General features: G+C 33.8%; 1 protein-coding gene across 6 annotated transcripts in view; it reads right to left on the bottom strand.

The window, feature by feature from the left end:
• Positions 1 to 12,988, bottom strand: part of LOC138317324 (transgelin-like) — a 30,052-nt gene extending 17,064 nt beyond the window's left edge. Inside the window, exons 1-3 of one of the 6 annotated variants that reach the window (XM_069258907.1) lie at positions 12,635 to 12,988; positions 6,317 to 6,358; positions 3,814 to 3,902 (exon numbers count right to left, since the gene is read on the bottom strand). Coding sequence is in view for 5 of the 6 variants with exons in the window: in XM_069258904.1 (XP_069115005.1) it covers positions 2,883 to 2,960; positions 12,635 to 12,685 (129 nt within the window). In the remaining variant the exon portion in view is untranslated. Of the gene's footprint in view, positions 1 to 2,882; positions 2,961 to 3,813; positions 3,903 to 6,316; positions 6,359 to 12,634 lie in introns of all 6 variants that reach the window. The other 5 variants (XM_069258904.1, XM_069258905.1, XM_069258908.1 and 2 more) reach the window with 5 other exon arrangements.
• Positions 12,989 to 13,767: the final 779 nt, after the last annotated feature.

Genomic DNA, 13,767 nt, shown 5'->3' on the forward strand with positions numbered 1-13,767 from the left:
ACAAGTTTTGCGTTCATTCATTCCACCCATTTGCAGTCATCGCAAACTAGTCATTGAGATATGTTCTGCCTATAATATACATATGTTTTCGATATTATCATTAACGTTTCAATGCTGCAGTTTAGGTATTTAAACCATGTTTTTACGTATTTGTACGTAAGTTACGAACCCCGTTTGTTTCATTATTTTAAAAAACTACTTTGAGTAATTTTGTTTGGCGTTCAGCAAGGGTAATTTATGGATGTGATAGGGTTTAAGATTAGGAGTAAACTGCAGAGCAGGCCTAAAACCAGCGTTCTAGGACCGGCAATATGGTAACAAATATTTTGATGATAAAATAAGAATTAATTATGTCATTTTTTATTTCTCATAAATTCAAGATGAAGACATCAGTGCTTGTAATATTTAGATAAACACATAGGCACAAGTAACATATATAAAACATGATTAGAACTAGAATAATGAACAGTTATTTAATTGTGAAATATCAATATTAACGCAACGCAATAATCACATAAAAGTATAATTGATGTGTAAATACTATTGTATGAAATGTTTCGGTTACTAAAACTACATAGAAGTTTCTTGTAAAAACCAGCGAGGAAAAAAGAGAAATTTGTAATCACCAGGATAGCGAGCCCGTAGTCTGTGAAGGGAGGGCCTATATTTGGCCGGCTCGTTATCTGGAGCCGGGCTACTGTTTCTACCCTACAGATTACAATGTTGTACAATGTGGAAGATTGTTGGCAGCTTGCCAAGTGTTTACAAGGCAGCCTTGTGTGGTGGGGAGGCCGAGATATGATACAGAACAGACAAACATCGACGGTGAGGTGGGCAGAGAAGTCTAGAACTATCGCTTTTAATATAAAAATAACCCCATTAGCCTCCTAATTACATGTAAATTTAACTGATGATAATTTCTTAATTTTAAATAATCCATTACTTGGTTCCATAGAAAACACATTTAGTAGCGCAGATATTATGATAGCTTTTAATCCATATCATGAATACGCATACTTCAGTTTGGAAGTGTAACACATCCAAATGTTTTGTTGATCAATGAATAATTAAACAAACGTGATACATTTAGTTATACAAACTATGTACGGCGAAAGCAAAAGGCAATAAGCAACTGCATACAAAGACAGTACCAACATGATTTTACTGAAACAATAGTCTAATGTCGTTCAACAGCAATTCACAATTTAGTACGTTTGACATCAGCGGTGACGAAAATAGAAGTAAAATTAAAATACAATATCTCACTGAATGAAAATGTGAGAACAAAATGAAAACTAAAGAAATAAAATAACAAAAAATAGCGATGAGACAAATGCAGCATTCTAGCTAACGTTTCAGATATAGGAAAACATCTCAACATAAAACTTATTAAAAACTAGTTGTTAATGAAAGGTTCTGATTCATGAAATCACTATTGGGCTAATATTTGAAATTGCTTTGAAATGTACATTCTGGAATATGCAATAGATATATGTAGTAATATACAGTTAGATGAGTATGACATGGAAGATTTTGTGTTTTAAGTTAGTATAGTACTGAGGAGGTAATATTACTAACTATCCGGCGGTACGAGCACGTATGTACTAATCAAAGGTTTGATAACATTAAGGTTAGTACAGTGCGTGTTAAAGCTTATATAAAAAACGGGTGAATACGGATTATTTGGAAGTAGGACTTCTATAAACTGTCCAAGCTATAGAACACATGTAAAGCATTATTCTATTAAATAGTTTCATAATTTGCGACGTGTAGAATCTATAAAAATGTTAGAAACTACCGACTTCGGAAAACACATAGTAATTTAACCTTCCAAACGATCCTCCAAGGACGGGCTACTAGATAGTGGTACAATATAAGACTTTCTTAATCAGAAGGACCTTGGAACGTATCTGAAAATTTCAACCGATAAGTATGAATTACTAGAAAATTATAATGATATGTTTATGAATCTTGAGCTTTTGCTATGTTATATCTGTTACTGGCAGTTCGTGAGATGAGAGTGGGGAAGATAACATCTACAATTACCGAAGGAATGTAGACTATTCCTGTTATACACTTGAAGACTGCTTCCAATATTTATATAGACTTTCTTTACCGATGGTAAACGATGACTCATTTTCATAGAGATGCATTATAACTCTTACCGATGACGTCATACGTCAGGAATTTTACGCACCAGTTGATTGGCAGCTGTTCGTATGTATAAACAAGATATGGGATTCCACTCGGGAAATAGGAGATAAACGTCTCCGAACTGAAGTGAGAAGAAGCTTTCTATGTTATGTGGCCTATATGTCTCAAGCATACATGCTTCTCTTTACTATTTCATGCAGGGCTTGGTCGGGGTTGTACCTCTCTTTATAGAACCCTCAAGTTACCTCACCTGTCCTAGGGTTTTTCCTGGAATTGTATCTGGGTATCGAAATATATAAATATAACGTTTTGAATGGCCAGTTTCAAACTACAGCTAATTTAATATTATCTTATAGTAATTTTAAACTATTTCTTTGAAATGCAAATATATACCAAAACATGTGGTCATTGTTGATTTAAAATGTTCTTTAACATATCAGATTATTGAATAAATCATAGTTATCCGCTTCTATATCGTAGCGTTAAATTCATTCTATTGCACAATTTTATTCTCCCTTCATTCTAATCAGGCCACACCTCTAGTTTACATCTAAGGTATGTTTGAGTTCTATGAAATCCACTATGGAGACATGCTTACACAGGGCTTTCTATTTGAGATTGGCGTGTTCTAACTACAAACAATCGTTACGTCACTGTGGAGTTTCCTAGGTGATAAACTACTCATATATTGGAGTATTGCACATGCGTAATGCGCATCAGGCAAATACCCTTTTGGAATCTCGGTGCAGGGAAATGGTAGATAAATTTCGTCTTGAATTCTGCCGTTCAACAACCTTTTCAGTATCCTGTCAGTAGAATGGGTTATAGAAATAGTTAATGGGAAACAAGGCGAAAGTCATGTGACAAGACGTTTCCTTAAATACAACCAATGACAGCACAGCAAGAAAATCAGTCCGAACATTCAAAAGGTTTAAATAGATCAAAGAAGTTTGAATTTACATTTCAAAGAAGAGGCTTTATGTATGTAAAAATGCCTTTAAAGATATAAAATGCCCTGATAATTTAAAAAAAAAAATCAATGGAATTTACGATTTCTAATCACTTTGGCAACTGTGAGCATAAGGTCCCGTCTAAAAACCCTAGTGAATTCCAGTGTAAGGATCGGAATCCTATTGCTCTAGATGTGCTGACTAACTGGCTGTCATTCGTACTGTTAGTAAAACATGTATTGAACGCGAAACAACGTTTAGCAGTAAAATAAGCCAGGATAAGGGGAAAATAAAAAGCAATAAAGTGAACATATCTGTCAACATAAAACATGGATAGTGATAATACTGCATCAGCGAAAAACTCCATACATCCAATATAATGCCATATCAACAGTGATTAGCGAACCATAACCCCATAACAACAATAATAAACGATAACTCTATATCAATGATATTAGTATGTGTATTTATATCAACAATAAATAAATGATTTAAACACAGACACAAAAAAACCTTGACTCGTACATAAGTAGGGAAAATAGCAAAATATTTTTTGTAAGAATGGTTAAGTTTCGGGAAAGGTATTTTGAATATGTTAGCAGTTTTTATGTGGTATAATATACGTGTTTGGCGTCAAAAAAAATCTTTAAAATATAAAACGTTGCTAGGTGTTAAGTGTTTGTTGTAAATCCACGTGATAAAAACCTACACGATAGTTTGGCCTTTCACAAGAATCACCAATGCCTAGCCATAGATTCAGCGGTCGACATATAGCTTCTCAGACAATGAGATAACCATCTGAAAGATGTGAAGAAGAACTTTTCTCAGAAAGATCCCTGTCTCAGTAACTCAAAAATCACTTATCCTCTCTAGTGATAAATTCTGCATTGTTGCATTTTAAAACGAAATTGACGAATTGTTACTCTTTTTTTCATTTTGTTTTTAAATAAATGTGTAATTTGCCATTACTGAAACAAGGATAATATATGAAGACATTCGGTTAAAATAGACATGACTGGGTCAAAATTGGAGCCAGATTTGGTGTTTTCGAGACAATTTTGAAAAAAAAATAATTTACATTTTTTCTGTTATGTCAGAAAATGAGATGAAAGTAAATAAATGATTTAATTGAATTTACTTAATGATTCATTTAAACATCGATCAAATGATTATCTGACTGTGTAGGTGAAAGACATGTGTGTGCACATAAATACATATGTGAACAGATCATGTATACACATATACACATATGTGTACCTAACATGTGTACACATGTAAATGGTATTTAAAAAATATCTAAAATATGAAACAACAAAAACTTAACCTTTTAGATACCTGAAAACAAAATTGACCCAGTTATCTCTACAGAAAAGCATTAGAAGCAATGGTTAACCTTAAAGCAACTCAAATACTATTGCAACCATTCTCTGTTAATGTGAACGATCTTAGTCAACAGTTTTCAAAGAAATGTCTTTACTTTAAATTGATTGCAATAGTATCCAAAGTTTAAAAAAAAACAACATTGTAAGCTTTATTATATGAAATGTATTTTGCAGAAAAGAGAAGAACAAAAGAAGATACATGTTATTTAACGTAGTGGTTTACATAAGACACAGCGAACTTAATAAGCATTTCATTAAGGATAGTTTTTAACGCTTTACATACCTTCCCCAACACGTGCACGATAGAACAATAAAAAGGTTCCAAGCAAATATATCGATGTGATATAGAAACAAATCTGATACAAAGTTTAGAATTTTAGTCTCATTTCGATAAACAGACGATCTAACAACATCCAATAAGAGGTCATGTTCTGAAGAATTCAAGGCTTGACCCTTTAAAGAATTATACCGGTAACTATATAGCATAGTTGGTTTTGTTTCTCAATGCCTTTCGCCCATACTTACCTATAGTTATCTACAAGTTAGGACAGAATGTTGTGCTTATAAGAGTAACACAAAGGATGTACTGTCATCAGATAATGACCACTTATGTGATGTTGGTTAGTGAGGATAATGGCATGTATATTAATCAGGGATAACATCCATTAACAAATGCAGTTAACATTTTTGAACGTTTACTTTTTTATATTACTATCACGAACGTGTTGAGAAGCATACTGAAAGCTACATAATGCATATAACTTTAACGAGAAGAAAATATCTTAAAGCAATGACACTGATGTTACATTAAGCATGTATAAAACGACATGGCGGTTTTTAGTTCATACATACATATACGCTGGAAATAAATGAATATATAAACATATAGAATACAGTATGTTAGTACGTCATGCTCACACACAACTGGACAACAGTGATATTGGCCCTGGTAGGTTGTGAACACACACTAAGGGAAGGAGAGTAACATACATAGTGAATACTACGATACTCCTATCACTATGTCTATTGAATTGTTTGAAAAAGACGTATGGCTTTCCAATACGAACTTAATTTAGCTGTTGAAGTGATCTTTAAGCCCCGAAGATATCTCATTCAAAATATCTATGTATATTTCGAAATGTAGTCATGAACTAGGTGAAATTAAATTAGTGTAACTGTGGAAATAATATAGCTGTTCTACACAGCCCAACGGGGTCAATAGGAGTTGGTAAAATACACGACACACATGAGTGGAATCAGGTCAACTAAAACAGGATGTCGGTGACATAGGTGTGGATGTTTAAACAGGTGTAGTGATGAAGACAACTTCAAAGTAATTACACGTTCTCTTTTGTGTATACTCGTATAGTCACTGGATTAAAGTAATATATACAGTACTATGTATAGCAGTTTAACACAATAAACTTAGTTCTTGATGTGTAAAAAGTACAATTTATATATCTATAACAACAGTATATCTATAACTCAATATATTTGTTTGTTGATGAGTGAGTTTTCTTTTATCATTATCACATACAATAATGTTATGAAGGTGGATAGTGTCGGATACATAAATGTCGACATAATTCAAAATATCACTTTTGGTGTCCTCAATCAATGAGGCAGGCTGGCAAGGTTTCAGGAAGGAAACGAAAGGAGTTTGCTAATCAAACAAGAATTGTGATTTTGGATCATTTTATGGGGGTGTGGTGTAGAATTATATGTAAGTAGTATAATAATATTTCAAAATAGGACAGGATTTGATTTAGGACAGGTTCACTCCGTCCTGAGGGCGTGGTAGGTCATGGTGGGGCTAATGCACTTTGTTACCTTCTGTTTCATAATTTTAATCGCGAATAGAACCTGTGTTTCCTGTAAAAAGCGTAGAAAACATATAAAGCAAACATGAAAGTTATGAAGACAGACAAACATCATATTAAACAAGACTTAAGCTAAGCTACCATGCATTATCATCCCACAGTTCACAAACTTAACACGGGAAGATAGAAGAGCACGAAGACGATTATCAAGAATGGCAAGAAGAAGATGAAGAAAGTCAAATAATAATAATTAAAAAAAAAACCCAGAAAGAAAAGATCTTTAAAAGAAGAAAAAAGAAATGAAACCAGTAAGGCATGAATCACAAAAGAATTAAATAAATGAATATGGCAAACAAAGCAAAAGACGCATAAAGAAAATGAATTTGAAAGACTCGTGTCCCACGTTATGTTTGTGAACTATTTCGATTATTGTAGACAGAACTGTAAGTCCAACAAGAATGATTCAACACGGATGGTACGAACCTTCAACACGGATGGTACGAACCTTCAACACGGATGGTACGAACCTTCAACACGGATGGTACGAACCTTCAACACGGATGGTACGAACCGAATAGAGTATAGTGTTTTTGTTTGGGGAAGGTATTTACTTTATGAATGATTCAACACGGATAGTACGAACCGAATGGAGTATAGTGTTTTTTGTTTGGGGAAGGTATTTACTTTATGAATGATTCAACACGGATGGTACTAACCGAATGGAGTATAGTGTTTTTGTTTGGGGAAGGTATTTACTTTATGAATGGTTCAACACGGATGGTACTAACCGAATGGAGTATAGTGTTTTTGTTTGGGGAAGGTATTTACTTTATGAATGATTCAACACGGATGGTACTAACCGAATGGAGTATAGTGTTTTTGTTTGGGGAAGGTATTTACTTTATGAATGATTCAACACGGATGGTACGAACCGAATGGAGTATAGTGTTTTTGTTTGGGGAAGGTATTTACTTTATGAATGATTCAACACGGATGGTTCGAACCGAATGGAGTATAGTGTTTTTGTTTGGGGAACTCCAGGTATTTACTTTATGAATGATTCAACACGGATGGTACGAACCGAATGGAGTATAGTGTTTTTGTTTGGGGAAGGTATTTACTTTATGAATGATTCAACACGGATGGTACTAACCGAATGGAGTATAGTGTTTTTGTTTGGAGAAGGTATTTACTTTATGAATGATTCAACACGGATAGTACGAACCGAATGGAGTATAGTGTTTTTGTTTGGGGAAGGTATTTACTTTGTGAATGATTCAACACGGATGGTACTAACCGAATGGAGTATAGTGTTTTTGTTTGGGGAAGGTATTTACTTTATGAATGATTCAACACGGATGGTACTAATCGAATGGAGTATAGTGTTTTTGTCTGGGGAAGGTATTTACTTTATGAATGATTCAACACGGATGGTACGAACCGAATGGAGTATAGTGTTTTTGTTTGGGGAAGGTATTTACTTTATGAATGATTCAACACGGATGGTACGAACCGAATGGAGTATAGTGTTTTTGTTTGGGGAAGGTATTTACTTTATGAATGATTCAACACGGATGGTACTAACCGAATGGAGTATAGTGTTTTTGTTTGGGGAAGGTATTTACTTTATGAATGATTCAACACGGATGGTACGAACCGAATGGAGTATAGTGTTTTTGTTTGGGGAAGGTATTTACTTTATGAATGATTCAACACGGATGGTTCGAACCGAATGGAGTATAGTGTTTTTGTTTGGGAAGGTATTTACTTTATTATAATGAATGTTGTGCACAATAATGAATCATTCTTGTTGAGAATATCTATCTTATAACATTAACGAGGTATCCATGCACTTCTAGAGGCACAGAACAACCTGGATAGCCGAACCGTCGGTTGCTAAATGAAAATCATTCTGATGAATATTCCTTCATCTTTTATCAATAAAAAGATACCGATATTTTGATAAAACTCATTGCTTGTCAACTGTTACTCTTTCGTTAATACAAACATTTTGTACATTGAGACACCAATAGCCCATTTGTATCTTTTTGTTGAGAAATTTGGAAATAATTGGCTATCAATTTAGTTGAGATCATATGGTTTACCATACTGATACATTGCTAACAACGGACAAAACATGATACACGTGATAAAATACTTGTAAACATGAAAGTACACAAGAGCACACAGTAGAAATGGTTACGTCATAGAATAGAATTACGAGTTAGTTATTTCTGACGTAAAGCCAATTTTCCATTCAGCAATTGCCAGTAGAATAACAGGGAGATTTGAAAAAAAAAAAAACAACATTTGGCCAATTAACAACATCTTATTTGCTCATTACTGAAAGATGGTTACATGATTACTTTTATTTCACTTCAGATTGATAGAAAAGTATTCCACGTGGAATTGCACTTAGGACGTTGGCTTTACGTGAACAATAAATTATATTTTCATAGCAATACAAAGCGAAGCGATCATCATCAAGCAGTAGATTTGTTCTTTAATAATGCCTGCCAAAACTGTTATAATGCGTCGTGTTACAGTACAAACAATACATAAATATGCAAGCTTGCATTATGTGTAATGTTTATCATCAGTGACCTTCACCTTAACGTTTTGTACGTTTGGTGTGGGTGTCATGTGTTGTCAATCTAGCGTAGAGTACGACTAGTAACCCACTATAACCACGTGTGGCGCGTGCCAAATAATTGGGTGTGTAATGCGTGATTATGTTTTACATATGTAGCCAATCAAATCATGATGGGGAATCCCCATTAATGTCGCGTGCTGGACCGGTGGTGGAGGAATATGTTCCCTATCATTAATGTTCACACAAATGTGTTGTTAGTTATTTAAACAAGTGATTATTATTAAGTATTATAATTAAAATTTTCTAGTAAGTTTATTTGGCAAATTGGTTTAGATTATAATGTCAAAAATATTTATGGATAGTCATCAATGTAAGACATCAGCCTGTATTGTATCAGGTATATGTTTACATTTTGTGTTCTTAAGGCAGTATTTATTTGCAGCGCTATCAGTGCTTGGCTAACAACTTTATTACAAGCAAGTTAAGTTCTTATCAACTGAACCCACAATCTTCGTTATGTTTTAAATTTCGAACCAAAACTTAAGAAGCCGTTTTACGTGACATCGGATTATCAGTCTAAAGAAAGTAGCATGAAATTGCAATATATGTCAGATAACCTGAGGTTAACATGTAATAGTATCGTATAAGGAGAGAGGAATCCAAATGATACCTTCTTTTCTTTTTGATATTTATTGATGTTTTCGTCTCCATTGCCTATACAAGTCATTGCTTATTTTCAATGAGTTACTTGAGTAATGCCGCAAAAAGCAAACTAACCATAACTTATTTATAACAAATATTTTTGAAATTTATAGACTTCATTATTACTTCGATGTTAGAGTTAGAAGATATGTTAAAACAGAGGTATAACGAGTAATTTTGGTACATTTGTTGGCATCGGCCCGGAGAATGGTAACCACTGTGCTACCATTTCCATAAGTTTCTAGTTAAGGTGTATGTATATATAAATCATATGTATAATGTATGTCGATGCCAAAGCCTCGTGCAGTTAATGTTTACTTTCGCTGTACCTATATACTCTGTTTCTTGTTAGTTAACGGTAATTATGTGAGGCACCTGAGGGGATTTCTTAATGTTTGATATAATAATTGTTTACAAAAAAATAATCTTACAATCAATAATACTTTTATGAACAGATATTTCCTTTTTGATTCAGATAATTCTTTTTCTAACTACTAGGTAATAAATAATGGAGTCCAAAATAAATATGTTCCCCAATTTAGCCCCGCTCCAGGTAGATCCTGCTACATCTGACGGGCTACTGCTGGAACTTATTACCTAGGATATATACCTACAACATGTACAGTTGGCATGGTATTATTACCATGCCGACGTGGGTTGCTATGGTAACAGAAAGGGGATATTTTATCTCGAGTTTTGCTGATTCTTCACTCTATCTGTTTTATCTTCAAAGTGTTTTGGACTACGCAGTTGTTTTAACTGATAAAGACATCAACTTATATTACGAAGATTTTAATATGATAGAAAATGAAAACATATTCTTTAGTGTATGAAAACTCTCCTGTAAAAAATAACTCATATAAAGAAAACTTGCTAAATTTAAGATTAGCTTTTCAAAGACCAAACGTGATATACTAAAACTATTCAGGTGAAGCAGATCTTAGCCTCAATGAGAGGAACGAAAGAGGAACATATTGACACATGTTTAATGTGAGTGTGTATTCTGATCAATTGTAAAACTTAAACACAGAAAATAAAGAAACTGAATTATTCAAATACCAGTGCTGTAGTATTTATTTCTATGTGTTCTTTTTAGATAAGCCTTACTAATATGCTTTAGGTGTTAAAACCATACTAACACATTAAGACTGACAGCTTTATTTTTATCAAGAACTTCATGCTGATATACCATACTTATCACACATCTGTCGATAAGAATTTTTTGAATTTGGATTGTTCAGTCTTAAATCTATTGATATTGATATATGAAATATCATATTTGATATATCTTATATTAAATAATATTTTCAAATAAAATAGACAATAACAGTAAACACTAGTGCTCCATATGACCTTTATCTGAGTCAAGTTGTGTAATATTGTATGGCTAAGGTATTTATACACATTTTAGTTAATATTAATTTGTTAACTATAAGGAAATTTGTAAACGGAAAACCTACTTAATGATATGATGAGCAATACACTTAGTGAAATGCAAGTGTTGAAGTCATGTGGTGAGGAACTTTATATCAAGTGATACTTGGACATAGTTTTTCATGTTACAAAGTAATATTTGTAAAAAATAAGTGGCTATGTAAGGTTGTATGATGTAAATGTACCCCGCATTAGTCTTACAAAACTATAAAACTATGTTTATATCAGGCACTAATATAAATAGAATTTGTTGTCGTAAAAATGTAGGCGTATTTTTCAGAGTCCCTATTTGGAACACGTGAGTAAGTCTAAAAATAGTTTACTGCACGCGAGCTAGTGTAAAGTGCTGAGCGTGAAATATTCCAAGAATTCATCATAAATTATAATCCCCCATTGGTGCCTCATTAATTACGAAACTATGATGATAAAGACCGAGGTGCAGCAGATACTTGAAAACCGGTTATCACAAAAGCTAAACACATGTCGAGGTAGAAAATCAGACGAAATAACATGTAACATGATATTTGAGCTTGCAAGCTTCCATTGGTAGAAACTCCAGCCGAAGTCTATTTTTAGGAATGCGCGTGAAAAAGTAGCGGGTGAAATAATTTGTTAGCCTTGATAAAGATACACTGTGGTGTCACGTTACATAGAAAGTCTGAGTTTAGATTGTTTAGGGTCGAAAATTGACAATATACCGTGGATGAGTAATCTAGTATTTCTGGAATGTAGTTCCGATAGGATAGCGATGGAATCGAGATTTTTTTTGTTTCTTCTACAAACCTTATCGGCCATAAACCTTCGTCAATATTTAATGTCGGGGAAATTTTGTTCCATCATGCTTCAAAAAAATGATCCTCCATTTCTATCATTACAAATAGAGCAAAAAATCCTACAAAAACTACTTGGTATGCGCAGAAAAAAACCAATTCTGCACAGGGTTTATCTGATATGTGCAAAAGAAAGTGGAAAAATTGTTTGCGGGAAAAGTAGTTTGATATTTTGTCAGTATAGTTTACGAATACTAAGGATATATTTGGATTTGGCGAGTAGATTATCACTATGTAAGAAGCGCAGTCAGGGAATATTCTAGATGTCGTAAGTGGCACTACTTTACCGCAGGTGATCAGGTTACACCCGGAAGTAAATTCGCCTTCAAAATTGTACAGACTACAGTTTTGTTCTCATTAGTCTAATTATTGAATTTGTTATTACATTCATGTTATAATATTCTGATATAGTTTCCATGAATTCATCTTTCCAACTGCATTGTATATTAGTGTATATGAATTAAAGCTGTGCTTATCTGTAACCCGCTGATCTCTAGTTTTGATAAAACTTTTCGGATCAGTTTTGAGTGAATACAGGTATTTTGTGCGATGAACTTTATAGATTGAGTATTCATTAACAATCCTTTCCTTTGTTTGAATCTTTGTAGCTGGAAAGAAAATATCGAAACAGAAAAAAAAACAAAAATATCTTGACCTGAAAGAAACTTAAGCGAAATAAGTTAATAGAAACAAAGAAAGCGTTAGAAGCACAACATTTTAAATAAATGATGTATAACTGGTATTTTATACTAATTGAATGGTGGCTTACCTTGCTAGTGAGAGCGCGATCCATTCCCATGGGTTTCATACGATCAGCCATGTCGATTTGTGTTTGTTAGTTACACAAGAAAATGAAGATATAAACTAAATACTAAGTCGTTTCTGGAGCCGGACTACTGAAGGACTAAGCTGCCTTCCTTTTATATGTTTCGGTGGTATCCCCCTTGAGCAGACAGTGAACACTAGAGGAAATGTGTTGGTGCGGACACAGAAATCCCCTTGTGTTTAACTTCCGACCACCAAGCCTGCACTCACACACTGCAGTAGAAAGACTGGGACGAGACGTGCTGATCAGGAGGAGGCTGTGTGGTTACCAAGGAATCACTTACACGGCTAGGTGGCAGCACTAGTCGCTGATGCTACATCTCTAGCATCCCAAAACATCCTCTACACCAACGCTATCCGATTTCATTAACGCATGCCTTGTCCAAATTTGTACACAACTTTACCCATGTGATTCGGTGCTTAGATAGGTTGCCATGGCGAAACCAAACTAACATAATGTTTCAGCCAATCAGACTTTGGGTTGATTTTTTTATTCTCAGTATCTTCATAATTTCATGCTTTTCATTTCTCTGAGACCGTATGGCTCTCAGACTAAGTAAGTGTTTCATAGCACTTGTGCCAACAGAGCCGGAGAATTGAGACCGGAAAACGAGTCGGTTTTTAGTTAGGAAGTGCATTCCACTGACTGCCGGTACATGTAAAGAGTATCTGATACACAAGAGGGGGCTTTCTCTGTGTTTAACTCATTGTTAATTCATTATTCAGCCTAACTGGAATGTATTACGGAAACTTCTGTAGTGAGATCTGGGGAAAATACCTTAAATTTCTCTTACGTGTGTTCATAAAGGATAAAATGTAAATAATGATTCAAAATCAACAAAACAACTCGGACAATTTTGATTGCGATGTCACTTAGTACATTTTGTACCTTTAAAATTTCAAAAAAAGAAATGTATACTGTGTGTGTTTTCCTTTGTCTTTTGGAACAGATGAAAATAAATAAACTTTGAGAAATAAAAACAAAAGGTTTTATTTTTACTTAAAAAAAATACATTTTGAAATGGGATTGTAATAATTTCGATCGTTAAGGTTAGAATGTAATCAACAGCCAACAAA

The sequence above is a fragment of the Argopecten irradians genome, chromosome 3 (assembly GCF_041381155.1).
Source record: "Argopecten irradians isolate NY chromosome 3, Ai_NY, whole genome shotgun sequence".
Lineage (NCBI taxonomy): Eukaryota > Metazoa > Mollusca > Bivalvia > Pectinida > Pectinidae > Argopecten > Argopecten irradians.